The sequence below is a fragment of the Schizosaccharomyces octosporus genome (assembly GCF_000150505.1).
Source record: "Schizosaccharomyces octosporus yFS286 unplaced genomic scaffold supercont6.2, whole genome shotgun sequence".
Lineage (NCBI taxonomy): Eukaryota > Fungi > Ascomycota > Schizosaccharomycetes > Schizosaccharomycetales > Schizosaccharomycetaceae > Schizosaccharomyces > Schizosaccharomyces octosporus.
In genome coordinates, this window is record NW_013185620.1 from 980,757 (window position 1) to 1,007,980 (window position 27,224).

At 39.3% G+C, this 27,224-nt stretch overlaps 13 protein-coding genes and 1 non-coding gene across 14 annotated transcripts; 6 read left to right on the plus strand and 8 right to left on the minus strand.

The window, feature by feature from the left end:
- Nucleotides 1–298: 298 nt before the first annotated feature.
- SOCG_04841 (U3 snoRNP-associated protein Rrp9) lies at nucleotides 299–2,079 on the minus strand. Its single transcript, XM_013163988.1, has one exon. It carries the CDS (start codon nucleotides 1,986–1,988, stop codon nucleotides 432–434), a length of 1,557 nt encoding a protein of 518 aa, XP_013019442.1. The 5' UTR covers nucleotides 1,989–2,079; the 3' UTR covers nucleotides 299–431.
- A 203-nt stretch (nucleotides 2,080–2,282) lies between these two features.
- SOCG_04842 (geranylgeranyltransferase I beta subunit Cwg2) lies at nucleotides 2,283–3,344 on the plus strand (the record flags this gene model as incomplete). Its single annotated transcript, XM_013163989.1, has 1 exon — nucleotides 2,283–3,344. The coding sequence occupies one exon, from the start codon at nucleotides 2,283–2,285 to the stop codon at nucleotides 3,342–3,344; it is 1,062 nt and encodes a 353-aa protein (XP_013019443.1).
- A 58-nt stretch (nucleotides 3,345–3,402) lies between these two features.
- Nucleotides 3,403–4,314, minus strand: SOCG_04843 (DNAJ domain-containing protein Erj5; the record flags this gene model as incomplete). Its single annotated transcript, XM_013163990.1, has 1 exon — nucleotides 3,403–4,314. The coding sequence occupies one exon, from the start codon at nucleotides 4,312–4,314 to the stop codon at nucleotides 3,403–3,405; it is 912 nt and encodes a 303-aa protein (XP_013019444.1).
- Nucleotides 4,315–4,916: 602 nt separating this feature from the next.
- On the plus strand, nucleotides 4,917–5,673 carry SOCG_04844 (rab GTPase binding protein upregulated in meiosis II). The gene has a single exon (XM_013163991.1). The coding sequence runs from the start codon at nucleotides 4,962–4,964 to the stop codon at nucleotides 5,448–5,450; it is 489 nt and encodes a 162-aa protein (XP_013019445.1). The 5' UTR covers nucleotides 4,917–4,961; the 3' UTR covers nucleotides 5,451–5,673.
- A 611-nt stretch (nucleotides 5,674–6,284) lies between these two features.
- On the plus strand, nucleotides 6,285–7,865 carry SOCG_04845 (mannosyl-oligosaccharide 1,2-alpha-mannosidase; the record flags this gene model as incomplete). Its single annotated transcript, XM_013163992.1, has 1 exon — nucleotides 6,285–7,865. One exon carries the CDS (start codon nucleotides 6,285–6,287, stop codon nucleotides 7,863–7,865), a length of 1,581 nt encoding a protein of 526 aa, XP_013019446.1.
- Nucleotides 7,866–8,074: 209 nt separating this feature from the next.
- Nucleotides 8,075–8,624, minus strand: SOCG_04846 (uncharacterized protein; the record flags this gene model as incomplete). Its single annotated transcript, XM_013163993.1, has 3 exons — nucleotides 8,075–8,214; nucleotides 8,274–8,540; nucleotides 8,585–8,624. 3 exons carry the CDS (start codon nucleotides 8,622–8,624, stop codon nucleotides 8,075–8,077), a joined length of 447 nt encoding a protein of 148 aa, XP_013019447.1.
- A 413-nt stretch (nucleotides 8,625–9,037) lies between these two features.
- Nucleotides 9,038–10,219, minus strand: SOCG_04847 (40S ribosomal protein S6). The gene has a single exon (XM_013163994.1). The coding sequence runs from the start codon at nucleotides 10,139–10,141 to the stop codon at nucleotides 9,422–9,424; it is 720 nt and encodes a 239-aa protein (XP_013019448.1). The 5' UTR covers nucleotides 10,142–10,219; the 3' UTR covers nucleotides 9,038–9,421.
- A 367-nt stretch (nucleotides 10,220–10,586) lies between these two features.
- SOCG_04848 (uncharacterized protein) lies at nucleotides 10,587–11,591 on the plus strand (the record flags this gene model as incomplete). The annotated part of the gene is made up of 1 exon (XM_013163995.1): nucleotides 10,587–11,591. The coding sequence occupies one exon, from the start codon at nucleotides 10,587–10,589 to the stop codon at nucleotides 11,589–11,591; it is 1,005 nt and encodes a 334-aa protein (XP_013019449.1).
- A 143-nt stretch (nucleotides 11,592–11,734) lies between these two features.
- SOCG_04849 (DNA-directed RNA polymerase III complex subunit Rpc17) lies at nucleotides 11,735–12,428 on the minus strand. The gene has a single exon (XM_013163996.1). It carries the CDS (start codon nucleotides 12,205–12,207, stop codon nucleotides 11,818–11,820), a length of 390 nt encoding a protein of 129 aa, XP_013019450.1. The 5' UTR covers nucleotides 12,208–12,428; the 3' UTR covers nucleotides 11,735–11,817.
- Nucleotides 12,429–13,013: 585 nt separating this feature from the next.
- On the minus strand, nucleotides 13,014–15,233 carry SOCG_04850 (O-mannosyltransferase Ogm2; the record flags this gene model as incomplete). Its single annotated transcript, XM_013163997.1, has 1 exon — nucleotides 13,014–15,233. One exon carries the CDS (start codon nucleotides 15,231–15,233, stop codon nucleotides 13,014–13,016), a length of 2,220 nt encoding a protein of 739 aa, XP_013019451.1.
- A 487-nt stretch (nucleotides 15,234–15,720) lies between these two features.
- Nucleotides 15,721–15,792, minus strand: SOCG_16266. The gene has a single exon. It is a non-coding gene; the product is annotated as a tRNA-His (tRNA).
- A 692-nt stretch (nucleotides 15,793–16,484) lies between these two features.
- SOCG_04851 (uncharacterized protein) lies at nucleotides 16,485–17,150 on the plus strand (the record flags this gene model as incomplete). The annotated part of the gene is made up of 1 exon (XM_013163998.1): nucleotides 16,485–17,150. One exon carries the CDS (start codon nucleotides 16,485–16,487, stop codon nucleotides 17,148–17,150), a length of 666 nt encoding a protein of 221 aa, XP_013019452.1.
- A 182-nt stretch (nucleotides 17,151–17,332) lies between these two features.
- SOCG_04852 (membrane transporter) lies at nucleotides 17,333–19,994 on the plus strand. Its single transcript, XM_013163999.1, has one exon. The coding sequence runs from the start codon at nucleotides 18,150–18,152 to the stop codon at nucleotides 19,785–19,787; it is 1,638 nt and encodes a 545-aa protein (XP_013019453.1). The 5' UTR covers nucleotides 17,333–18,149; the 3' UTR covers nucleotides 19,788–19,994.
- Nucleotides 19,881–27,034, minus strand: SOCG_04853 (glutamate synthase Glt1). The gene is made up of 2 exons (XM_013164000.1): nucleotides 26,697–27,034; nucleotides 19,881–26,599 (listed from the first exon to the last, which is right to left on the minus strand). The coding sequence occupies exon 2, from the start codon at nucleotides 26,495–26,497 to the stop codon at nucleotides 20,138–20,140; it is 6,360 nt and encodes a 2,119-aa protein (XP_013019454.1). The 5' UTR covers nucleotides 26,498–26,599; nucleotides 26,697–27,034; the 3' UTR covers nucleotides 19,881–20,137.
- Between the last annotated feature and the right edge of the window lie 190 nt (nucleotides 27,035–27,224).

The following is a 27,224-nucleotide window of genomic DNA, read 5'->3' on the forward strand; positions in this document are numbered from 1 at the left end:
AGTTAATTCTAAACCACTCTATATTTCAAAGGAGTATGACCAAAAGAAACAGAGCTATTATGGAAACAGCAATGAATGCATCTCGAAACACAAATTGTACATGATTTCCGTGTCTATACATTCGGAAAGAAGACAAATAAAACGATACTTGACAATGATCCTTGAAAACAAAGTGCAGAAGGATACAACAAACCCATTATACAACATTGAATTATACTCATATATACCAACATTTACAAATATCTGCCTCTTCATATAACCTTTCTTCACTGTCCCGTTAAAAACATACAAAAAATATTTATTGTACTCATTAACAATCCAACCGATTTTCCAATCCATACATTATTGTAGAGATATTTAGAAAGCTCTTTTTTTGTGTGAAGAAAAATACAAAACAAACCAGTACCTAAATTACGCCCTTTTTTTTATAATTACGCTGATGCAGTTCCATTGGACGTCTGCAAAGCTGAAGCCGATTGTAACGGAATTTGGAAAATATAGCCAACGTTAGGCACATTTCGGATATTCTTCCACCGACCATAGCGAAACTCTCGACCGCATGCAGCCAAAACCAATAACTGTTCATGTCCTTTTCTTCCTTGAATCGAAAGTGATAAGGAATTTATGATGCTCTTTGTTGCCAAAGGCCTTTCCAACTCAACCGGTTCGAACGAACGAAGTCCATCAGCAATTTTCCATAAACGAATCGTTCCATCCCACGAACCAGACACAAACAAATTCGCATATGGTAAAGCTCTCAAGCAAGTAATCCAACGAGGTTGTGGTGGTGTGCTGCTCTCCGATGGTGTTTTTTCTGCAGAGTGCCGTTCAGGAGCTAACGGGGTATCTAATCCATGTGCCAAAGGATAAGTGTAAACTGGCTTCTTTCTCTGTAAAGACCATAAGGCGATAACACCATTATCACTACCAGTAATGAAATGATTTTCATCCACCATAGTGACACAGTCAACGCTACCTTCCATATATCCGCCCGTCATTTTAATCGAATTGCCTCCGCTCCGAAACACAAGCTGTGATTCTTCAACAATCTTCCATAATCTACTACTACGATCCCGACCACCAACTGTAATACAGCGTTCTTGCGAGAAGGCATCGACGTCGTAAACGATATCTTGATGACCAAACAAGGTTTCGACATAACTCATAGAGTCCAAAGACCATACTTTGATAGAACGATCAGCTGATGCACTAAACATTTCGTTTGTTCCCTTTCGGAATGCCAAAGCTAATATCACATCTCGATGATGCTTCCAGCAATGTTGAGCGGTCAAAGTTTCAGAGTCTCGTACAACAATGCGATGATCAAGACCACCTGTCACCACCCACCGGCCATCGTTACTGATCGTCAAACATGTAATTTCTGCCACATGATCCCGGTCTCCACCTTGGGGAATAGAAAAACGAACGGGCCTTAACTTCAATTTCGATGAAGAATCAACGCCACCTTCACTATCTTCATTAAGGATCTTCCATTTTTGAACTAATCCCGATTTATCAGCACTGTATATAAATTCCTCCTTCATAATTAGTCCAACAAGAGGCTTCGAGTGTCGACCACGTAGTTGTGTGCAAGTATGCTGAATCGATGGCTCAACACGATCAGCATAATTTAAATACATCTTTCCTTGTTTTTCTAAAACATCTTCTTGTAAACGCTCAGAAAGTAATTCACGATCCACATCTTCTGCATTGAAGCCAACGTCTTCACCAATCTCATTTTTTATCTGGTCTAAATAGTCTTTGGCAATTCGCAATCGCTTTTCTGCTGCATTTTCATGAGCATCTTCATTTTCTTCATCAGGATCGTATTGTTCTCTTTCAATATCTGACTCTGAAGATATAGATGCTAAATCCTCATCTCTTGATTCATTTTGTGGCTTTTTTTTACTGGCAGTAGATTTTTTTTGTGCTGCATTCCTTGCTTTTCTCTTTCTATGTTCCGGACGCGTGAAAAAAGGGTCCGACATGGCTTTTTTACAAATTCCAGAAAGTTTTGTACTGAGCTACTTTCAAGGATACTAAGAAAGAATACCGGTGAATTCATTTATTCACTTGACCGATGACCCAAGTTTTTCGGTAAGTGTTATAACAGAGAACACCGAAATTCACCGAGACGGACTCTCCTAAAATTCCTGAATGAATGTTGCCAAGGAAAAAAGGATTCCATATTTATATAGACTTTTCTAGTCATTCATTTGAAAGAAATAACTTAAAAATTATTCCATAGCCATCTAATCGCTCCTGTTGAGAAATTAACGTATATGCAGTTAACCGTATCAAAACATGTGGCATTCTTTCAGCGACATTTGATTCTGCTACCAAATCCGTATGAGGAACATGATTCTGAAAGAATGGCTTTGGGATTTTTCTGTCTACTTGGATTGGATTTACTTAATGCATTGGACAAGATTTCCGAAGAAGACCGAGAATCGTGGATTGAATGGATTTATAATAATTATGTTTTACTATATTCTAAAGAAACTAAAAAAAGCTATGCAGGATTTCGGGGATTCGCTACAGGAAGTACTCCAATCCTAAATGAACAGGAACCTCAATTGGCAGCTACTAGCTTTGCTATTAGTAATCTCCTTCTACTGGGTGATAATCTTTCTCGAATTGATAAACAAGCTGTTGAACAATTTCTTTCATTATGCCAATTGCCGGGTGGTCACTTCAAAAGTACAGCTTCAACAATGTGTTGCGACCAAGATATGCGGCAGTTATACCTAGCTACTACAATAGCCACTCTACTCAACATTTCTTTTCCTCACACGAAATTATCCCTTCAGTACATCCAAAAATGTCAGAACTATGAAGGAGGTTTTTCGTTGACTCCCTATGCTGAGGCTCATGCAGGCGCAACGTTTTGTGCGTTAGCATCACTAAAATTGCTTGTGAATTCTATACCTACTCAGAAACAGTTGGGCTTGGATCAGACTTCGGTTACTAAACCGTATGAATTTCAAGATTATATTCCCGACAAGAAAAGGCTTCTTTTATGGTTAATAAATAGACAGCAGAGTTCTGGCGGATTTAATGGAAGAACAAACAAAGACCATGATACTTGCTATTCTTACTGGGTTCAAGGTTCGCTGCAATTGTTAGGGGCATCCCAATTTATTTCTCAACAAGATGTAAAGAGTTTTCTACTGTGTCAAACACAACACAAGTTTGGAGGGTTTTCAAAAATTCCTGGGGAATTTCCGGACGTATTGCATTCTTCTTTAGGCTTGTACGCTTTGGCATTCAATGACAAAGCAAATTTCCCTGAAGTCGAGCATGCCATCTGTCTCCCGACAAGGCGTATGCCAATTAAAAAATAGACTATATAGTTCTCGAACAATATTCTAATAATTTATATGAAATCGTAATAATAATCACTTAATTATTTGTCGTTTGATCGTTTTTACGAAGAGGAACTCTGTTAGCACGACGTTTGACCCTACGTTTGCCTGCCTTCGCCGTATTCTCGGCAGGCTTAGTTTGCTGTTCTAATACCTCTTTTTTGGTCTCTGATTTCTCCTCTTCGTTGTAAGAGTCTATGTCTGCTTCTTCCGGATGGTCTTTTTTTGGGAACCAGCGAAGGACAAGGGTTTGCAAAAAGAATTTAGGAACCCGATATAGTAAGATATCAGAAAATTTCACACTAGGAACAGCTTCTGGAGATACTAAATACTCAATATTTGAAGAGGGGTCTAAAATACACACTTGACCTGTAATTGAATCCACCGTGTAAATCCTTTTTCCTTGAGGCACCGTGACAATACGCTTAGATCCTTTAGCAGTGTTGGAGTATTGTTCATACTGTCTAGCCAAATCAATATGATCTTGCATCATCTTTTTCTGTCGTTTCACACTTAATATGCGCATCATTAAGTGGGCAAATGAAATGAACACTGCAAGCAAAATAAGGACTGCTCCAAGACCAGGGCGGTACCTAGAGTATAAATAAGCAGTTCCTTTCCAACGTGGAAACCCGTTTTTCAAGAAATGGTCATAGCGCTTACGCGTCTCCGTATTTCGTAGGATATTAACAATTAAACCTAAAAGAGTGTAGAGTTCTCCCGTGCTGGGATTTTTGTCAGGATGGTAAAGAATACTTTTCTTTCTATATGCTTTATTAATTTCCTTGACGGATGCCTTTGGCGATACTTCTAACAACTCATAAAATGTAAGCTTTCTCTTCAAGATCGTTTTCAACGAGTCAACGATTCGGAAGATTTCAATATCAGATGCGCTCCATGCTATGCACACGCCTACGAATAGAAAAAACAAATAATAACGACTGAACATTCCGAAAATGCCAGTTATTCAAAGGGAACGGCGGTATAAAGAACCTCAAAGATTGATCAAATAAACTACATGAATACGATATATCATATCGTTGCATTGGCTTAGTAAATAAACAATATCAAGAAGTAAAATTATCAAAAAAAATTCAATTTACAAATTCCATAAAAGATGATTTAACTTGTAAAAAAGTAAATATAATTAGAAGATTAATAGGACATTGCTGAGCATTCTACCCCTTTGTTCAATTGATTGTGCACTAGCTTATTAGAAGTTTACTAGGACTTTATGTATCAGGCAAGGAACCTTCAAAAGTCTTGTAGTCTATTATTTTATTATTAAACCAGGAGGTTAGCTGTTAAATACCTACCAATAGAAAACCAAAGCAGGCAAACTGTATTAGCAAGGTGGATTGATGGTCTGAACAAATTGTAAGCATATTAGAAAGCATATATACGGTTATAAATTAGTTCATTGAGGAATTATTTAAATATATCAAAGAGTAATCAATTATTGTTTCCTTAAGATTACATGGGTTGTCTATTTGTTTACATTTCATTGGTAATTACGAAGTACAACATGTAAACAAACACAAGAATGTATTCCAGTGAGCAGATATCTTCGTCTTGCCTTTCCCAAATATTAAAAAAATGGATTTTCGCTATAGAGTACGTAAAGCTTTTAATCAATTAGGGCCTGACTCTATATCTACAAGCAAGCGAGTCATCTCTACAGCTTCGCGTGATGAATACTGCAGGATGGGAAAGGTCTCTTTACCACGCTTAGACGCCATTGCCCCTCGAACGCAGTATAACTTCCAAAAATATGCCTTTTACTATGCAATTTTCTTTTGTGGTTCCTGGCTGTTTACATTCTTTTGGTACCCTTTTTCCTTACTAGCTTTGATGGTCGGCGTTTTTCTTAGCTTTATAGCATATGCCATTGGAGACATCAGCATCGATGAAAGCATACAGGTGAAATATAGGTATACCGTGTCAGCCATCTCTTCTCTGACATTGATGGTCACTATCTTCTTGGTCCCTTTTAGCCGCCTTTTATTGTCTCTCTTTCTAATCTCTGGTGCCTTGCTAGCTCATGCTACTCTCACTCCACATGAGAATCCTGCAGGATTGTTGTAAGTACACTTTCTTTTTGAACCGGTTCATGAAAGTTAGTCCATTTTTTATCCTTTTCAGTTCTTAAAAGAAAACATTAGTACAGAAGCACTTGTCCCAGCTTGCTTAGCGGATGCTTTTTCTTTTGTTAGAAATATTCTCCGTTAATCTTGATCGAAAACAAGCAAATTTTTGAAATATCTTTTTAACCGATTGTATCCTTCTCAAATTTTAAAGTAATAATTATTCAAATGAAGTTCTGTAAAAAGACGAAGAGAAAATGGGTTTTTAAACGAACAAAAAGTAAACAGGATTAATGATTGTTTTCAGGATTATATTCCAAGCTTTGAACTGGTTTTTTTTTTTGAAAGAATTCAGAACTCCATGTTTGCATTCCACATACTAAACATTGTTCATTATTACGAACAGGTAATTATAACTCGAAAAAGCTGGTCAACAAAGTCGTAATTTGAGATCTTTTTTAATATTCTTAATTAAAATTTATTTCTTGTTCAGTAGTAAAACAACCATGTAACGTGTTGTTCCACGGGAGGTAGAGGTCACTTTCAACTGAAGCATTTGTTTTCTAAAAACAGTTCATACCAACGTAAGCAACTTTTTAAAAAGGCTGCTTAGCAGCAATTACCCAATCGTCGTAGAAACACCTTTTTAGAGGAAATTGCTTTTATGATTAAATTTATTGGTTTACTGTTAGAGATTTCATTTTTGAATATTCGTTTTTGCTGAGTACTAATATCCGAAAGTTGCAAGAATATACCCAAGCATTCTTGTACCTTTTATACACATTGTTTATGATATAATAATTCCTTTTTGTTTTTCAAACACTTTGTCTAAATCATGTTAGGACGTCGTCTCAAGTATGGTTCCTTCAAGCGGGTACTAATTACGCTATTACTAGTTTTTTCAATTTATTTATGTGCAAATCACGTTGCCAAAAAGAAAGAACAACCTCGAAGTCCGGCTGCAGAAAAACAAAATATTATACGTGAAACTTTTCAAAAAAGTTGGTCCGATTATGAAACTTTTGGATGGGGATATGATGAATATTATCCCATCAAGAAAACAGGAAGGAATTACCTTGAAAAAGGCATCGGTTGGATGATTATTGATGCCTTGGACACCATGATGATTATGGGATTAGACGATCAGAAAGAGCGTGCTCGTGAGTGGATCAAGTCTTCACTTACATGGGATCAAGGTGATGAGGAAATGAACGTGTTTGAAACTACAATACGAATGCTTGGTGGCTTGCTATCTGCTCATCATCTTTCAAAGGATCCTTTATATTTAGAAAAGGCTGTTGATTTGGGTGACCGATTGCTCTGTGCTTATAATACGACAACCGGTATTCCTCGTGCAAATTTGAATCTTCAAACTCGAAGTTCGAGAAAACGAACTAGAAACTACATGGTTAGCACTTCTGAATGTGGTACTGTTCAGATGGAGTTACGCTATCTGTCTTACTTAACAGGCGATCGCAGGTATTGGGACGCTGCTGACCAAGTTACTACTATGTTACTAAATGATCCCAGCTGGTCGCATATTGGACTGGTCCCCATCAGTTTTAACTTGGAGACAGGCAAGTATATTGGTGCCAACATTCGACTTGGCTCGCATGGTGACTCATATTATGAGTATCTTTTGAAACAAAGCCTTCAACTGAAGGATCAAGTGCCCATATATCGGGAGGCTTACAATATAGCTGTAGAGGGAATTATGAAACATCTCGTCAATCGCACGACCCACGAAGAGTATACCTATATAGCTGAATTACCGAAAGGGCTAAATAAGAAACAACATCCAAAAATGGACCATCTGGTATGCTTCCTATCCGGTACACTCATGTGGGGTGCCACAAATGGTACAAGCCTTAATGTTGCAAGAGAAAGTCCTCAGTGGAGCGAGCATCAGGATGAAGTTGTGAAACTGTCAGAAGAGCTTTGTAGAACTTGCTATGAAATGTACAGATCTACGGCTACTGGTTTAGCTCCAGAGATTGTATATTTTTCTACGGATACAAAGACTCATGAAAAGAATAATGAAAAGGACAGTGAAATGTATACTTTCAGTCAAGACCGACACAATCTCATGCGACCTGAAACTGTTGAAAGTCTTTTTATATTATACAGGATCACTGGTAAAGAAATTTACAGAGAATGGGGATGGAATATTTTCCAGGCCTTTATGAAGCATTCTCGATTACCAGGAAGAGACGCTTTTACTTGCTTAAACAACGTCGAGACTACCGGCATAACTAATCATAAAGATAGAACTGAATCTTTTTGGTTTGCCGAAACATTAAAATACCTATACCTACTATTTGAAGATGATCCCTCTGTCCTTGCCCTAACCGAATATACATTCAATACAGAAGCTCATCCCTTTCCGAATATTTCTCCTTATGAAAAATCCAAGTAATTCATTTAATTTATAGTTTAAATTAAATAAAACTTTATTTCTCTTGTTGCTTTAGCTTCCTAATCCCAGTCCGTTCGTTCATTAGAAGGTGATCGCCAAACGCCCTAAAGTTTGTCGAAAATGATAAATAAATGTTACGATTTTACAAATTATTCAAAAATTACAAACAGAAAGCTTGAGCTGTTAATCTCGCAACATCATGTTAACATTCACGTTTGTTCTACTTGCATAAATTGCTCAGAAAATCGAAGGGCATCTAAAATTGCTGAAGCTTGCTCAGCTGGACCAAAAGTTTCATTATCTGAATTCCATTGGTCTTGGTCTTCTGATTTATCCCACTCTTGATAATCTTTATGATGTTAGCTTCAAGTACACCCAAGAAAATAGCTATTAGTAAATCAAAAGTACCTTGCATCCATTGTAATCTCTGATATCTTTGTCTACGCTGCTCTTTTCGGATATGATGAAGCTTAGACTCCATTAACTCTTGAATCCTTAGTTCGCGAGCATGCTCTCCTTGTAGATTCGCAACTTGATCAGAGTTCATTGAGGAAGATTGGCTGGGTGTTTTAGAGCTAATAGACACCTGGCTGTGATCAGGCATCACATAGGAATCGGTGTTCTCATCATAGTAAAGCATATCAGGTAATTGGCGACGCTTTCTTGTCGAGCGTACTAACAGGTCAGCAAACTCAAATAAAGCTTTTTTTCTACCATACCTGGAAGAACTCGCTCTCCTTGCTTTTTTTGAGAGGCCATTTTTAGAATAATTTGTGGTTTACGTATTCAGTCAATTTTTCGTCTTCGAATACCAAGCAAAAACTAGTAACACTTTTAGAAGCAATTGAAAATATTAAATAAACTGAAAACTAAGACTTGAATTAGAAATTAAAATAGATTAATCTCTTGTGAATTTAAACAATAAATAAAGACTGATTTGGTATAGTAGAATGCTCACTTACGAGTTCCCTAGCGCTCCACTACGAAGGTGACTCTGTCAAATTTATCTTTATTGAGCTTATTACGAAATATTTACACGAATTAAGAAAGACATAAAGTGTTACGGCTAATGCTTAGCTTATGCTTTCTACTTAGGTAGGGACGAATATTTCAAGGTCATTCATCCTCAATGCAAACCAAGGATAAATATAACCAACAATACCAAGTTGACTATTTGAACTCTATTTAAATGCTTACTCCTAGAATGAAAACAAAAATCTTATGTGAGCTTGTGCTTATAAAGTAGAAATATTGTAAGACTTCTATTGTACTTTTACACCATTCTATGTTGCATGTAACTACGCACATATGGTAAACATAAACCAAATTGACGATATACGATACTCAGGTAATTACACTACAGACTGCTAAAATCAATATGAAGGCTGGTTTAAGGAATTCATCAAAAAAAAACTACAAACCCCAATTCTCTACCTACCGCAAAAGCAGTCTCCCAACCTCAGACTACAGCCATTTAAGAATGGGAAAAACCAAAAGCAAAGTGTATCTAAAGGAAGGAAAAACTCGTTGAAAGGATACTACATAAAGTAGGTTGTTTATTTTTTCATGGATGAAGCACGACGGGCCTTAACAACTTCCTTCTTTTGCTTTTGATCAGCAACACGCTTGGCCAATAATTGAGCAAATCCAGCAGCTTCTTCACGGTTCTTCTCAGCTTGTCTACGCTTGAGAGCGAAACGGTGACGCTTGTGTTGAAGAGTTCTAGGGGTAACAAGGCGTTGGATCTTAGGGGCCTTGGTGTAAGGCTTCTTGCCTTCCTTCTTGGGCTGAACCTCACGACGAATAACGAATTGGCGAACATCGTCTTCCTTGGTCAAGTTGAAGAAACGGCGAATCTTAGAAGCACGCTTAGGTCCAAGACGCTTGGGGACGGTAACGTCGGTCAAACCGGGAATGTCTTGCTCACCTTGCTTGACAATGGCGACAGCGAGGACGGCCATATCTTGGTTGACGATGCAACCACGGACGGACTTACGCTTGCGCTCACCATCACGACGAGGGCGGTAGCAAGGGTGACCAGCACGAAGCAAAAGACGAACACGGTGAGGAAGCAAGACACCTTGGAACATGGGGAAACCTTGCTTGTCGTTACCACCAGTGATCTTGAAGACGTAGCCAGCAAATTCGGGTCCTACAGAGTCAGCGGGAACTTCTTGGCCCATTCTCTTGTCCATGAAAACACGGAGACGACGGTCATCGTCGATCTCAATTAGTTTTTGAGTACCGTTCGCCGGGTAGGAAATGTTCAGCTTCATCGTGGCGGTTGGAGAATTCCTGCTGTTGCAACTTTCTGTTGCTTCTACACTTTGATAGAAACAGTCACACCATCTCTTTCTAAACAATTCTGCCCTACCCTAAAATCAATCATAAGCAGTCTGCAAAAATACACTAATTTATCCAACGCAACTCAAAAGAACTCCCTATATGAGATGGATTGGAGATGTACACAAACTCGCAGGTGTCTGCTGTATGACAGGAGAAATTGCTTACTCTATCTTTTTTATGCTTTACATCTTTGTATTGTAAATAATTTTCAAAAATAGGAAAGGATTTTAGTGGGTCGATCAGTTTTTATCTGCCGTAAGACAAGTGAGCTATATCGACGCGTTTCAACATATTGGCGCACGTTTCGTTCTACTGAATCAAGCATTTGCTCTTCTCGAAACGTACTAGCTTGATTCTTTGTTTTTAGATTCTATAATGAAGCTTCATTCTGCTTTGTTTTCTGGCGCGGTTGGAACATCGAGGTTTTATCGGTCAGAACTGCCAACGCTTTATAAAAGGCTTATTTTGGATGCTCGAGCATTGGGACAACAACCTGAAAAGGGTCTTTGGTTCCATGTGAAAACATACTATCCGGTTAGCTATGCGGAGGATATGTTGACTGGAAGTCTTCCGAGACGTTTTTTCAAACTTCAAGCGTTTCCGTATTATAACGAAAAAATAAGGTCAAAGGAATGGTTCGTACGTGCCTATATTCAACCCGGATTACCTATCCCTACATCTCCTCCTGGCTTTCCTCCTAATGAAGCCCAAGAGGAAGCTAACCAAGATTCGCAAACGCCTCTAAAAAGCTACTTTTCCAGCGACGAGAATTCTGAACCAACAACATTTGTGAAACGAGTCATTCCAGCTCGTGCTCCTTTGGAAGTTTCAGAGGATTTTTCTGGAATCGGTTCTTGGTATCTTGCGGATAGCCAACAAGTACAGGATTTTGAAAAACAGAAAGCTCTTTTGACTCAGTTTCGAATGAGAGCCTATCCGAAGTCACTTCTTTTGCAGTACGTTCCTAACGAAGTTTCGAGCGAAGATCTTTATAAGTATCTGCGACGACAAGGTCCCATAGATGGAGTCATACAACTGAACAAGGAAGCGTTACCAGCGTCACCAAAATCTTTTGAGAGCAAGGAATTATTGCGTTTGACACCCACAAACGATTGGCTTATTATTACACCCAAACCCAATTTATTTTTACGTCTCCTACATAGAAATTCATGGGATTCAATAAAAAGACTTGCACCTCTCTCACAAAAATCTCCTGAAGAGCGACTGAAAACAAGAGGAATATCGGGAGCACCGTTTCAAGATTCTTCTGGTTCAGCAAATCATAACTCACTATTACTATTTGCAAGCAATTTCTTCAATACTAAAGTTGAAAATGCAAAACTTTCTTCAAAACTACCACGAAAGAAAAATAATGCTTAACAAGAAGCCATAAAAATTAATATAATAAACTTTTCAGTTTATTAAGAGCTTGAAAGTGGATATTAATAATTTACGGTCGATTATGATGAACCTTCACTCCCCTTTCCCCCATTGATTCAGCTTACAGCATATAAACTCGCATTTTAGGGCATATTACTTGAATAGTATAACTTCATTGATCTATATGTGTCTTACTTCCAAAAAATCATTAGCTCGTTTTTAACTTCTATGGGTAAACTGAATTTACTTTTTCGATGAAAGCTTCTATTTGGTCTTCTTGAAGACGTTCCTCAATTCCTTCAATACAAGCATAAATTTCTGGAATACTTGAAGGGCGATTATTTAAAATTATTAGCTTTTCAGCTTTGGTTAATTCATATTCATCCAGTACTTTAAGACATGCAAGAAACTTTTCTTCATCCATATGTGAGCAATTTGTCTGTGAATTCATATATTTAAGGATCTCAAACTGTATAGTTCGCAAATTTTCACACACTAGTCCGCCTGCTGCTCCTCTTACTCGAGTCCTTTGATTTTGCTCTTCTTCCATGTCCTTCAGATGCAGGTAAACCTCCGCATTTGTTAAGTATGCATCTCTTGCATTTAGAATCTTCATCTTAAAATGTATTCTTTTTATTTAAGTCCAATCGTCCTCTGCCTATAAACTGGGCATTCGCTTCTGGCAAACGCAAACTTTTCTGAGGAATATGATTTCAGCTTTGTCTGTTGTTTCATGCAATGTAACGAGACTCTTTAAAGAAAGTAACGAAATTTACACTAGTACACTAAAATGGTCTTCTTGTGACTGTCTACGAATTTGTCACTATATAAGGTGCGTGCACCTGTATGAAAGCTCTTCACGTTGCGCTGCTGTTTTATTAGTCTCTATGATTTTCCAGTTCATTTAGGCTTACGGAGCAGCAGTAGATGAAAAACGAAAACTCAAAAGGCAGTAGCTTCAAAATTGAATGAAGCATACTGCAAGAGAGGGTTTTAACATTTACAATAACCAGATATTTATTGTTGTGCTTAGACAACGGTAATTGATTACAAGTGTTTCTTACGTTCAATAATATTGATTCTTGAAATTTATGCTCTTTTCATTATAGAAAAAATAGTAACTAAATTGTTGTACTGTTGAAGTTGTAAGGATCGAAGACTTACAGATGACGAATATAGTTTATCACAGTAGTCAGTAAGAAAAGACTTGAGTTTGTACTACACTTTTCAATACTACATCAAATCAAGAGATATGAATCATTTTATTTCTAAAGATGTACTATTGACAATTAAAGATTGAATTGAATTCAGTAGTAGTATGACGTGAGTAATCTCATTAGTAGATCCCTCATTTTTTTAAAGATGCCATTAAGATTTGCTCCAGTCTATGAAATTCGTGAAGATAATTAAATTTTCATATATCTAGTCATAGACATTCCAAGACTTGAGCCAGCGTAGATGCTGAAACTTCGAAGAGGGACCATGCATACCAAAAGTAACATCCTTGAAATAAATAAAGACAGCAGTTACAACGACATAAAGCAATAAATAAACTGTAATACGAGCAGCATGAGGCAGCTTTCTAGCAAACCAATCTACCATAAAGCTAGCGATAAAAGCTGAGAAGGCATACGAGGGTTCATAATGATGCACATATAAGACTCGTCCCATAATGTAGTAAGGTAGATAATTCATAAACCAACCCAAAAAGGGGTAGACACCTGCAAAGTGAACCATATCAAATTTCTTTGAATTCCATTGTAAAGCGTGACGGCGCCAGCTGAGAACGGATCCAACAACAAATAAAACGAAACCAAACAAACTGGCCGTAGCAAACCAGTATGCGAATGGATTACCGATCAACAAATACTTGATTTGGTCGTCTCCCCAACCACACATACGTAAGGTAGCTAATAAGAAAGGCCACTGGTAGGCATCGCTACGAAGAGCGTCAAGTTTATCCTCATCGGGAACAAGACCGTTATTGGCGCGCAACATTGCACGATTCAGGTGAAAGAAGTCACTCCAAAACGAATTAGGATAATCATCCAAACTTCCTTCCGGGAGACGAGGATTTATGTGCTCCTCAACATTCCAATGGGTATTAATATTTTTGGCATCCGTATTAGGATCGCAGTACATCTCAATCTGACCGAAGCCCCAAGCAGGAAGAGAAGAGGTAGAAGAACTCAAATAGCAATCCATTACGGGGTTATACAATTGGAAAACGGTGGATAATGAGTGGACAGAAGCAATATCTTTATGAGCGGAATCCGAAATAATTTTTACTTGCCAGTAGTCTTTTTCATCACCAATGTCGCCTAACCCATAGCCCGACACTTCATACATGCGTTGATTTAGAGGAGCAGGGATGTCATGAGTATGCAGGTTACGATTTGTATAAGGGTGAACAAGGCGAACAAGACTACCTTCCTTAATGGGAATTTTAGGATCATTTTCTTCAAAATCGTAGTGAACGCCGTGCTCAGGAAGGAACATCCATTCATTGTTTCCATCTTTGTGATGGTAGCCTGTGACTTGTTGTTGCTTGCTTCCACCCGGGAAAGTCTGGATATGGGAGTGCAGTAAAGCACCGGCTGAATTTCTGCTCTTCAGGGTGAATTTACTTCCATACATAAGATCAACGGGATTTTTGGTGAGTGGCGAGCCTTCCAGGCGAGCTTGGAAAAGAGAGGGCATTTGTGCATCACCAGGACCCGACCTGCTCAAAACTGCAAATTGAATCCAGAATGTCAATGCGTAAATAAAGAAGGGAATGATGATAAGGAAGATAATTCTAGTCAGCCAATGTCCAGCATAAGCAGTCCAGGAGACCTTTTTATCGTTTAAGAGTCGGAATAACTCGTCTACGGTGTACAAACCAACGACGGCGGTGATAAAGAGACCGACGAGTTTTACGCTACATACGCAACCAATGCAAACACCAGTCAAGATTAGCCACTTAAACCAGTAAAAAGAAAAAGGTTGCTTGCGGTAGACGTGGAATCGGGAAAGGGAAAAGAAAGTGCTAAGAATGAAAAATAAGAGCATGCTATCCAACAGAATGAAGCGACTGATGGTTGCCAAATGATTGTCTAGAGCAATCATTAGACCGACCAAGGTAGCAGCCCAAAAAGAGTAACCAAAATTGGTAGCAGAAAAGTAAGCCAAAGGGATGCAAAAGGTACCAAAAACAGCATTCCATAATCTCATAAATTTATAGTTCATGCCTTCTGGGTATGTAGCACCTGAGTCAAAGTCAAATTGACCATCATAACCCACCAATTTTCCGGCGACTGCATTGAGCATTTTTCCCAAAGGAGGATGGACGTCAAAATAAAACTCATGTTTCAGATAATAGGATGCAAATTTTCCAAAATGTGCTTCATCCCAAATTACCACGGGACTATCGGCGATGTGCCAAGTACGAACAAAACCAGCGATGATTGTCAAAACAAGAGGGACCAAGATATATCCAAAAAGATTGCTACAGCAGGATTTTCTTTTCGTTGCAAAAGAAGATCCATCTTGTTTTTTGGAATCTTCTGTTTCATTTGCAACGACAGAAATTTCTGGAGAATTGCTTTTGCCTGGAAAACGTTGACGCAACTTGCCAGAACTCTCTTTCTGACCAACCGACATAGTTTCAAAAAAAAATTAAAAATTAAAAAGCAAAAGAGAAATATTCAGTTCGCGGAACAATGGTTTTCTATGTCTGTATTTTTCCAAACTGAAGTAGCTTACGCAAACGTCCTCTTCACGATTCCTATGTAGACTGACTTGTCTTTTCAGCGAACCGTCTAGGTAAAACGAATCAGTTTTAGAACAAAGTGATAAATATATATATATAGAGACAAATTCCTTTCGACCGTTTCCTTCACGTTGGCAAAGGGCATCTGTCCGTCTGGGTTTACGAGGTCCAAGGACCAAAAAGTGACAATGCTCAGGCTTTGTCACTTTCCAGGACACTTATGCTTAAGCCATGCAAGTAAGGGAAGGAAGGAAAGCAAAAGGAAACATCAATTGCAATCCATGCAATTGAAGAAGAATCCATCTATCGAAACTAGTAGGAGATTATTTTCGAAAATGAATTTGTTGCAAGCTGCAAAAAATTAAAAAGATTCGATTTTGCCCACACCAGGAATCGAACCTGGGTCGCATCGGCCACAACGATGAGTCTTAACCACTGGACCATGTGAGCTGTTGTTGAGAGATGTTGTTCTATATATTAAATATAGGGGTTTTGTGTATACATATACATATATGTATGTACGCAAAATGGTAGAAATATTGCAAACAGAAGAATCATGTTCATTTGTTTTTACAAATATTCGGTTTCTTTCACTGAAGCTCTTGGATGAGATGGATTCAACGGATATTTTCTCTCTAGTTTCACAGACTCCCATTAAAACGATTTGTTCGCCATATAATTAGCATCGCTCCATCTTTTTGTTCAGCGCTCGATTATTATTTTTAAATTCAAAAAAAAAAACAAACATTGCGATCCATCATTTCTCCTCTTAGTCATGGCATCATCATCCTCGTTCCATCCCACTACCCTATTTCTACCATTTTGTGAAGTTTTGCGAATCCTTTGCTTGCGAAAACACAAACAAATCTTTGTCAATACGCACGCAATTTACCATGCATTCGTCAATTAGGAAAATAAAATTCAAGCTATGAGTCGTCCATAACGATTAATCAGCAATAGCCTCCAAATAGACCAATTAAGCCTTTAATGGTTGGCATCGAAATGGAGACATTATTCGCAAGAGGATCCACGATGGCAAAGAGAGAAATTCTAGCTATATATATATGCTTTCGTAGCAATATGAATTGTCGTATTATCGTCCTTCATCTGTTTTGGTTGCCATTCATTTTATTCACTCAAGTATGATTGCTGAATACAAGACGGCTAGGATCCATGAAGATCATAACCTTTTTCATCCGATATTGCGACCCTCTGATATTGAGAAGACTTTTCCTGGTCAACACATTCAGTCTTCTCCTTATGTCGAAAAAGAGCATTGGCTCAACTTGGAGTCCTTGTCTTTTGGTCATCGTCTCTTATCCATGGCTCTTCAAAGCTTTATCCCAAAAGATCCGGTGTATTATGCTCATCTGCCATACGAGGAAGCCTTTGATATTGCGGAAATCGTACATTTAGTTCGGGAATATGCACGTCAATACCTCTTGCCTGTTCCAAATTTTTCTGCCTATATCGTGGCATTTCGCTCTGTCTTACATTCCCACGTTCAAAGTTCCCAGACCATGCGTCACAAGCTGGCAGAAATAGACAAGGGATCACATTTAGAAGCCAATATTTCTGGCGGTCTGCTGAAATACTGGTATGGCGTACCTGACGATACGTACGGCCAAAACTTGGCTACGTGCTGGTGGGATTCTAGAAAGAGTGCAAAACTTGGCGGAGCCGGGAATATTCATCGAGAGGGATTGAAAACCGTCCGAGGATGGTACAAGGACTGGAAACTCGAGGAATACAAACTCGAAGTCTTTCAAGATGGAAACGATTATGTTTTCCAACGTCTTTCTTTGTAAATACTTTTCTTTTAGGAGAGATGACCATTCACTCGTTTGTATTATTTTCGTTGTATTTATTTTTATTTTTATGTTTCTGTTTACGTTTACGTTTCCCTCTATCTATGTCTAATGTCCATGTTAATTCCAAATAAATAGATTTGTAGGTGTTTTGTTTTCATCTCTTTTATTCAATTCATTACTTCCAAATGTATACAACCAAGCTGTAGAAAAACGATAGTGTAGACAAAATCGAGTCGAAGCGATGAATTAACACTGACAGTCGAATACAAATTCACAAGACTACAGGGTTCAAAGAAAACCATCATCCGACGTCGTTATTTTTTATTTTTTTTATAAAAAACAAAGAAAGAAGCATATCTACCTAGCCAACCACTTTTTCAAAAAAGATTCCATCCACAAAATCAGACATCCGTGCAGTTTCAGGGCGTAATCCGCTTTCAGCACATTACAATAACGATGATTCTAATTTCTACGGAATTCCACTAGCTAAGTTCCCAAAGTCTTGGTGGATGCGTCTTACCATAATCTGCGTAAGCGATGGACAAGCAACTAAAACCATTCAAGCAATACCTACTTCAACGGCAGCCATAAATCAAACAAATTCATTGTTTTTCTAAACTCGAATCGAAACCTTTCTACGTTAAAAACATTACCGTACAAAGAAAACAGAAATTTCGTTTTCCTATCTTAAGTTGCAGTAAGAAGGTGATGAAAGGGTACCATCATCATCTACTTTTCTTCCAAGTGCAAGAAAAAATTTCGCAATTCCATGCGCATATGTTTTCATGAATTTCTGTATATTTTTAAATTTCTATGAGACGAATTGCGAATCGCTGCTTGCTTTCCACATATCTTTTCAAGAATTCATTGACGACGAATTCGAGCACATTGGATGCTACAAGAAATTCTTTCCCTAGAAAAGATTTTTTTATTTCATACTTTCTTTTGGAATTTTGATTCAGTCTTCTATCTTCGTTTCCACTTTCACTTTACAAAATGACTTCTCTCAAGGAGTCGAACAAAGACAAGGCGTCCATCCAGAACGCTGAGATAGAGACTGAGATTGAGACAGAAACTGTTCCTCTTCAAACCACTACAAGTGTTTCATCAAACGATGACTTATTTGATTCCAAAGACTTTGATCAAGTCTACCTAGCCAAATCTCGTATCTTGAGTCAAGCCATTGACGAACTTGGCTTTGGTAAATATCAGTGGGCATTGCTCTTCATCGCTGGATTTGGATGGATGTCTGATAACAGTTGGCCAGTCGTTACATCTTTAATTCTGTCTCGGCTCAACGAGGTAAACGGCGTTCATCCACCTACCCCAAAGGATGCACCATTCTTGACCTTGGCCCAAAATTTGGGGTTCTTAGCCGGTGCTTCTTTTTGGTCTATATCCTCTGACATTTTTGGTAGATTATGGGCCTTCAATTACACCTTCCTCATCACTGGCGTCTTCTCTCTTGTTGCCGGGGCATCTCCAAATTTTGCTGCTATTGGAATATTTAATTCACTCTGGAGTTTTGGTGTCGGTGGTAACTTGCCTGTTGATTCGGCAATTTTCATCGAGGCAATTCCAAGCTCTTATCAATGGCTCTTGACCGTCATGAGCGCTTGGTGGGCACTAGGACAAGTTTTGGTAAATCTGATTGCCTGGGGTCTGGTTGCTAATTATTCGTGCTCGGATGACAAAGAACCGTGTTATAAAGAAAATAATAAAGGCTGGAGATACTTATTGTTTACCATGGGTGGATTGACTTTATTCATGTTTCTTATTAGGTTTTTATTTCCGCTTGTGGAATCTCCCGGTTATCTTTTAGCCAAAGGTAGAGAACAAGAAGCTGTCCAAGCAGTTCATAAGATTGCTAAATACAATAAAAAAGAATCTTCTCTATCTCTTCAGGATTTCCAAAAAGTCCAACCCTCTCTTTCTAACACTTTGGAATCTCAAACAGAAAACGACGTATTGCATACCATAAATAATTCCCCGAAAAAGGAAGCATTAAAAAGAGTAATAAATTTTCAGACTATTCGTGAATGCTTCCGATCAAAAAGGCTAATACTATCTTCTACATTGGTGATATCTTCTTGGGCCCTCATAGGCCTGGCATTTCCTTTATACAATGCTTTCCTGCCTTACTATCTTGAATCCAGAGGAAACGCTAACAAGCCTTTAAGTGTTTACGAAACATATAGAAACTCCCTCATCGTTTCTACTTTGGGCGTCCCCGGCTCCTTACTGGCTGGTATACTAGTTGAACTTCGAATAGGCCGTAAAGGAACTCTTACTCTTTCTCTTCTTCTTACAGGTGTTTTTCTATTTGCTTCTACAACGGCGAAAACGAGTAACGCCTATCTCGGGTGGAATTGTGCTTTCACTTTTGTTTCAGATATTATGTACGGCGTGCTATATGCCTACACGCCAGAAGTTTTTCCCTCCAAAGTTCGTGGTACTGCAATTGGATTAGCTTCCTCCGCAAATCGAGTCTTGGGGGTGTTCGCTCCCATCATTGCTATGTATGCGAATCTGACGACTTCTGCTCCAATTTTCGTAAGTGGAGCATTGTTTCTTTTTGCCGGTCTTTTGACGATTTTTTTCCCTTACGAACCAAGAGGAAAATCAAGCTTTTGATATTTTCCTCACATGTCACGATTTACCAACAGTCATCCTCATATATCTATGCACCATCATTTTTATAGGTTAATGAATGTAGTATAAAATCAATTAAATTAATGTATATATATTATTAATTCTTTCAAATTAGAATATTAGTTATATATATAAAACAAATTCTGTTTATCATTTAATGCAAAAATAATTAATTACATCGAATCCCGGAGTGAATTATTCATTTCATGTCCATAGATCCCCATTGTAAAATATCCAACACACATAGTAACACGGTAATTTATGTGGTCTTTTGCAGAGCCCGACCAGCAGCTTGCAATATCCAAATCTTGAAGCTTTCATTGAACCAATATTTAGATGGCTACGTTACGTTTAACAACACCACCGTCAGCTGGAAGGTAGGATTTACTAGACAATTGCAGATCAATTTCTCTCGCGCATTGACGTCCTTCTTGTATTCCCCAAACAACCAAACTCTGGCCACGACGACAGTCACCACAAGCGTAAACATTAGGAACACTAGTTTGATAAGACTTATGAGGTGTGCTGATATTGGAACGAGCATCTCTGCGAATATCCATGCTTGCTGTAGCCTGTTCTTCAGGACCTAAGAAACCCAAAGCGAGAATAACCAAGTCAGCTGGGAAAAATTCTTCAGAATTTCTTACTTCCTTCATAATCCAGCGGCCTTTGCTGTTCTTTGTCCACTCAATACGAACAGTGTGGATACCAGTGACGTTTCCATCATCATCTTTTTCAAAGTTCTTAGTCAAAATTGAGTATTCACGGAAGTCTTGGCCATAATGAGCTTGAACTTCAGCATGTCCATAATCAACACGGAAAACCCGAGGATATTGTGGCCAGGGATTATCAAATGCACGTTCACGAGGAGGAATCGGAAGTAGTTCCAAATTGCGAATGCTTTTAGCGCCATGGCGAACGCTTGTACCTAAGCAATCATTACCAGTATCACCACCGCCAATAACGATAACATCCTTGCCCTTGGCGCTAATATATTCTCCATCTTCAAGCTTACTGTCTAGCAAACTCTTGGTGTTCTTGTGAAGGAATTCCATAGCAAAATGAATACCCTTGGCATCTCGGTTGGGAATAGCAAGGTCACGAGGAATTGTGGATCCTGTAGCGAGTACTACAGCATCGTAAGTACTTTGTAATTCTTCTAAAGATACACCATGTGGACTACCAATCTCCACATTAGTCATTATTTCGACTCCTTCATCAACCATTAACTGAATGCGACGGTCCACTACGAACTTATCCAATTTCATATTCGGAATACCATATTGTAACAAGCCACCAGGACGATCAGCACGTTCATATATAACAACGTTATGACCAGCATGATTTAATTGATCGGCAGCTGCAAGACCGGCAGGACCTGAACCGATTACTGCGACACGTTTGTTTGAACGGTTAGCAGGAGGTTGGGGCTTAATCCAACCTTCCTCCCATGCTTTATCAATAATGGCACGCTCGACACTCTTGATACCTACGGGAGACTCAATTATACCCAAAACACAAGAACCCTCACATGGAGCGGGGCATACTCGGCCAGTAAACTCGGGGAAGTTATTAGTCATAAGTAATTGAACGAGGGCTTCCTTCCATTGTTTTTTGAACACTAAATCATTCCACGTGAAAATCTTGTTGGAAACCGGACAACCGTAATCAGATTGACAGAATGGGGTACCACAATCCATACATCTAGCTGTTTGAAGACGAAGCTCGTCTTCCTTAAGACGAACAGAGAGTTCTTTCCAATCGTTGGTACGTTTATGTGGATTACGGTAATGTTCACTCCGGCGTTGATACTTCATGAACCCACGCAACTTGTCGAGAGGAGGGCTCTTTTTCACAGGTGCACCCAAAGTATCCTCAACGTCAGTAATCGCTGCACCACGATTTGATTCCTCTAACTGCTGGCGGATACGATTACCGGGCATAAAAGCCTTGGGATATTGAAGACGCTTAGCTTCCTCTTTCTTAGCGGCCTCACGCTCCAGGACTGCTTTATATTCCCTAGGTAGGACCTTAACAAATCTATTCAAATTTCGAGGAAAATCACTCAAAACGCGATCAGCCACCTGGGAACCAGTCAAATGACGATGATCCTGAATAAGGCCCCTCAAGTATGCAATTTCAGCAGCATCAGATACGGTAGTAAGTTCTACCATTTCCATATTAACCTTTTTAGAAAAATCTGTATGATTGTCATAGACGTAAGCAATACCACCAGACATACCAGCAGCAAAATTTCGACCAGTGTTACCAAGGATGACAACACGACCACCGGTCATATATTCACAGCCATGATCACCGACACCTTCAACGACAGTAACAACACCAGAATTACGGACGGCAAATCTTTCAGCAGCAACACCAGAGATAAACACCTGACCAGAAGTTGCACCGTACAGACAAACGTTTCCAACAATAACGTTTTCTTCAGGTTTAAATGAGGAGGCTTTGGGTGGAAGAATAATTAGACGGCCACCAGACAAGCCTTTACCGACATAATCGTTGCAATCACCTTCTAATTGTAAGGTAACACCTGGAGCCAAGAAAGCACCAAAAGATTGGCCAGCAGAGCCAAAGACTTTCACACAAATAGAGTCCGCTGGCAAACCCTCTTCACCATAACGCTTGCTAATTCTGTTCGAAAGAGTTGCTCCCAAGGTACGATCTGTGTTTATTATTTCGCACTCCACAACAGAAGGTATACCGTCTTCCAAACTAGGTTCAGCTTCATCGATCAACTTATTATCTAACCTCGTATAAAGTCTATGATCTTGCTTACGGATATTGTATGTGGCAGCACCGGGTCGGAGAGTAAAGGCAGGAGTCAATAGAGGAGACAAGTCAAGCAGCTTGGACTTGGCATTAATGGGTTCAGCAACCTTCAGCTTATCAGAGCGGCCTACCATTTCATTAATGGTGCGGAAGCCGAGCTTAGCCATAATTCCCCGAAGCTCTTCTGCAACATAGTAAAAGAAGTTGACGACGTGTTCGGGCTGTCCTTCAAATTTTTTACGTAATTCAGGATCTTGAGTTGCAATACCAACAGGACAAGTATTGAGATGACATTTTCGCATCATAATGCAGCCTAAAGCAATAAGCGGAGTGGTTGCAAATCCCCACTCTTCAGCTCCAAGTAGACAAGCAATGGCAACATCGCGACCAGTTTTAATTTGACCATCTGTTTGAATAACGACTCTACCACGAAGATCGTTTAGTACCAAAGTTTGATGTGTTTCGGCAACACCAAGTTCCCATGGTAAGCCAGCATATTTAATACCAGTCCAACGAGAAGCACCTGTGCCGCCATCATGACCCGACACAACAATGTGATCAGCTTTAGCCTTGGCTACGCCTGAAGCCACAATACCAACACCGACTTCAGAAACCAATTTAACAGAAACACGAGCACGAGGATTGGCACATTTCAAATCGTAAATAAGCTGCTTTAAATCCTCAATTGAGTAAATATCATGGTGAGGAGGAGGAGAGATTAAACCGACACCGGCGGTAGAGTGACGGGTTTTAGCGATAGACTCACTGACTTTATTACCGGGAAGCTCACCACCTTCACCCGGTTTGGCACCCTGTGCCATTTTAATTTGAAGCTCATCAGAATCACTCAAGTAGTAAGAAGTAACGCCAAAACGACCAGATGCTATTTGTTTTATAGCAGAACGCATAGTGTCGCCGTTGGTTAATCGCTGGCTTCTAGCAGGATCTTCTCCGCCTTCACCAGTATTAGATTTACCGCCTATACGGTTCATGGCAATAGCCAACGTGGAATGGGACTCCATACTAATAGAACCATAAGACATAGCGCCAGTACAGAAACGACGAACAATTTCTGTCCATGGTTCAACTTGCTCTATGGGAATAGACTGAGATGGATCGACATCAAAATCAAGCATTCCTCGAAGAGTACATTTCCTAGTTTGTTCATAATGAGTTTTAGCAAACTCTGCATATGCAGACTCATTTTGGTTGCGAACTGCCTCCTGAAGAGAGGCGACTGCTTTCGGATGGTTAACGTGTTCTTCACCACCATCACGATAGTTGAATTCACCCATATCAGGGATATCTAAACTAAGTATGGAATCACTTCTAGGATAACCACGTTCATGAAAAGCCAAAGCATCCAAAGCAATATGCTCGAATGTAACACCACGGATACGAGATGCAGTACCCATGAAACATCTTTCAATAACTTCATCGTCAATTCCAAGAGCTTCAAAAATTTGAGCACCCTTGTAAGATTGAAGGGTGGAAATACCCATCTTGGACATAACCTTCAAAATTCCGCCATTCATGGCATGTTTGTAATTTTCAATTGCTTTCGCCTCAGTAACACCAGGCTTCAATGCATTCTGTCTTTGGAGCTTAATAATAGCTTCCATTGCTAAATAAGGGCAAACAGCATCGGCACCATAGCCCAGAAGAATACAAGCATGGTGAACTTCGCGAGCATCACCGGATTCACAGATAAGAGCGATGCGTGAACGTAATTTTCGATGAACTAAAAAGTGATGAACAGCACCGCAAGCAGCAACAGATGATAATGGGACCCGTTCAGAATTTGCATCTCTATCGGAAAGAATGACAATCTTATAATCATTTTCAATAGCATCGACAACCCTAGCACAAATACGATCAAGAGCAGCACTATATCCTCTGGGACCTTCACTTTTACCAAAAGTAATATCAACGGACGCAACCTTCCAGTCAGGATGTAGGTAAGTAACATTTTTCATAGCATTTAGCTCTTCCAAAGTAAGGATCGGAGTAGGAAGGCGCAAGCGGCGGCACTGAGAAGGATCAATTTCAAGAAGATTACCGCTTGGACCAATGTAACACTGTAAGCTCATAACAATAGCTTCACGGATTGGGTCAATCGGAGGATTGGTAACCTGAGCAAACAATTCTCGGAAATATTCATAAAGGAGACGAGGCTCACTAGAAAGGCATGCAATGGCCGCATCATTACCCATACTGCCAAGAGTTTCTTTACCGTCATTGGCCATGGGTGCGATGACCATGTTGATTTGCTCCAAATTATAGCCGAAAGCCAAGAGCTGCTTGTCATCGCCAAGAGCATCACTATTTATATTGGTAGTGAGATCGATGTTGCTATCTCCAACCAAAGTATCTACGATGTTATTCATATCCAATAGCTCTTGATCAATCCAACTACGGAAATCATAACGATTTGCTATATTATGTTTGAGTTCTTTATCATCTACAATACGGCCTTCTTTGGTATCGACTAAAAGCATGCGACCTGGACAAAGGCGTCCCTTTTGCACTACCTTTTCAGGCTCAATACCAACAGTTCCTACTTCTGAGGCACAAATCATCATATCGTCAGAAGTCAAATAATAACGGCAAGGACGTAAACCATTACGATCAAGATTAGCACCGCAATAACGACCGTCGGCGAATATAAACAAAGCAGGTCCGTCCCAGGGCTCCATTTGACAAGCGGCCCATTCGTAAAAAGCAGCTTTTTCGTCGGTGAGACTATTGTCATTCTGCCAAGCTTCCGGAATCAACATCATAATAGCTTCGGGTAAAGAAACCGTACCATTAACGCAAAGTAATTCCAAAACATTGTCAAAAGCTGCAGAATCGGAACCGCCGCGTTCTATTACCGGCAACAAAGATGACAACTGATCGCCAAATTTAGAAGATTTTAGCAAACCTTCACGAGCACGCATCCAGTTTTTATTACCTCTTAAAGTATTAATTTCGCCGTTGTGGGCAGCTAAACGCATGGGTTGAGCACGGTCCCATGAGGGGAAAGTGTTTGTGGAGAAGCGAGAATGTACAAGAGCAAAATGTGCAGTATATTCTGCATTATTTAAGTCTAAAAAGTAGTTATATACCTGAACAGGAGCCAATTGACCTTTGTAAACGATAGTGTCACGACTAAGAGAGCAAATGTAAAACCATTTTTCTTTTCCTATTTGAATTGCACTTTGTTTGCGAAGGAGATAGAGTTGTTTTTCAAAGAGGTTTTCATCAAACTCTGAAAGGCCTTCGTACACAGGCTTGTGAACAATTATGGGCTGCAAAATCGTAGGTTCACGGGAAAGAGCAGCAGGACCAAGGATACTATTATCGCAAGGAACGGAACGCCAGCCAAGGACTTCAAGTTCAAGAGCGTTGGCAACATTGGTGAACGAGTCAATACCCTCTTGGCATACCTCGGGCTCAGGAGAAAAAAATACGTTACCGGTAGCGTATTGACCGGGTTGGGGAAGGTCATAGCCAAGAATTTGTTTAAATTCTTTTTGCATAAAGGCATATGGCATAGAAGTCATGACACCAGCACCATCACCATCACGGGTATCAGCACCGGTTGCACCACGATGGGTCATATTGCACAACAACAAACGAGCATCGGTGACAATTTTATGATTACCTTGGCCTTTAACATGACACACGAAGCCTACACCACATGAGTCTTTCTCATAAGCAGGGTCATAAAGGGCCTGTGCTTTAGGGAGAGAGCCTGCCCAAGCTTCATTTCCATCTACCTCGTAAGAATAGATTGGGGCATGAGGATAGTCATCACTTGAAGGTGGTGCCGTGTTTGCATTTTGCATTAGGTTATCTACTGATGTAGCATTTTGATTGACGAATTCCAAAGGCTCGTTCATGGATGACAAGACAACCATATTAAACCAAGAAAGGAAAGGAAAAAGAAAGCAGTTCAAAAATAAAAGTAATAGAAAAGAAAAAGAAAAGAAAACACGGAAAAAACCAACAGTCAAAGTTATCTACCCATGAATGTTAGTATTGGGAAAATTCAAAGAGACTGGGAGAGAAAAATCATTTAACAGTAAACTTCCACTATTTATTGTATAAAATACATACCTGAATTCCTATTTCTGATAAATAAAGATGAGATATAAATAGAAAAACAAGAAATAACAAGAACGATCCCAATTTTAGGTCTACCAGCAAATACAGAGTATGAAGAAAGGAGAAGCAATGTAAAGAAAGACACAAAAGTTGATTTTCTTCAAATGAGTGTTACAAATGAAACAAAGAAGGGACGTAAAATGAAGGAAACCCTTCTATGGCCAAGTTCGAACGGCTAGCAACTAGTATACAAAGAAAAAAAAAAGCAATTTGTTGTTTTAGAGAGGAAAAGAAAGATCTTTAGTCCCAACCTCGGCCTTCTTCTTTTCTTAATTTCTGTTCGTGCTAGCTTGTAGAAGAGAGGCTTCCGCAGTGGAAATTGATTAGTATTTGTATGGGTGGGCCCTTTTGAGTCATGACGTCTCTTCCTCCAATCACTATAGTTCGATTTCTAACTTCCAACCAAAAAAAAGAGATTGAAACTGATTGATAACTGAGTAATTTTCTTATATGTGATTGGCTCGCTTAATATTAGTTTTT

Excerpts from the sequence above, each read along its gene's own strand:
- SOCG_04841 (XM_013163988.1), bottom strand. The coding sequence starts at position 1,988 with ATGTCGGACCCTTTTTTCACGCGTCCGGAACATAGAAAGAGAAAAGCA.
- SOCG_04844 (XM_013163991.1), top strand. The coding sequence starts at position 4,962 with ATGGATTTTCGCTATAGAGTACGTAAAGCTTTTAATCAATTAGGGCCT.
- SOCG_04847 (XM_013163994.1), bottom strand. The coding sequence starts at position 10,141 with ATGAAGCTGAACATTTCCTACCCGGCGAACGGTACTCAAAAACTAATT.
- SOCG_04849 (XM_013163996.1), bottom strand. The coding sequence starts at position 12,207 with ATGAAGATTCTAAATGCAAGAGATGCATACTTAACAAATGCGGAGGTT.
- SOCG_04852 (XM_013163999.1), top strand. The coding sequence starts at position 18,150 with ATGACTTCTCTCAAGGAGTCGAACAAAGACAAGGCGTCCATCCAGAAC.
- SOCG_04853 (XM_013164000.1), bottom strand. The coding sequence starts at position 26,497 with ATGGTTGTCTTGTCATCCATGAACGAGCCTTTGGAATTCGTCAATCAA.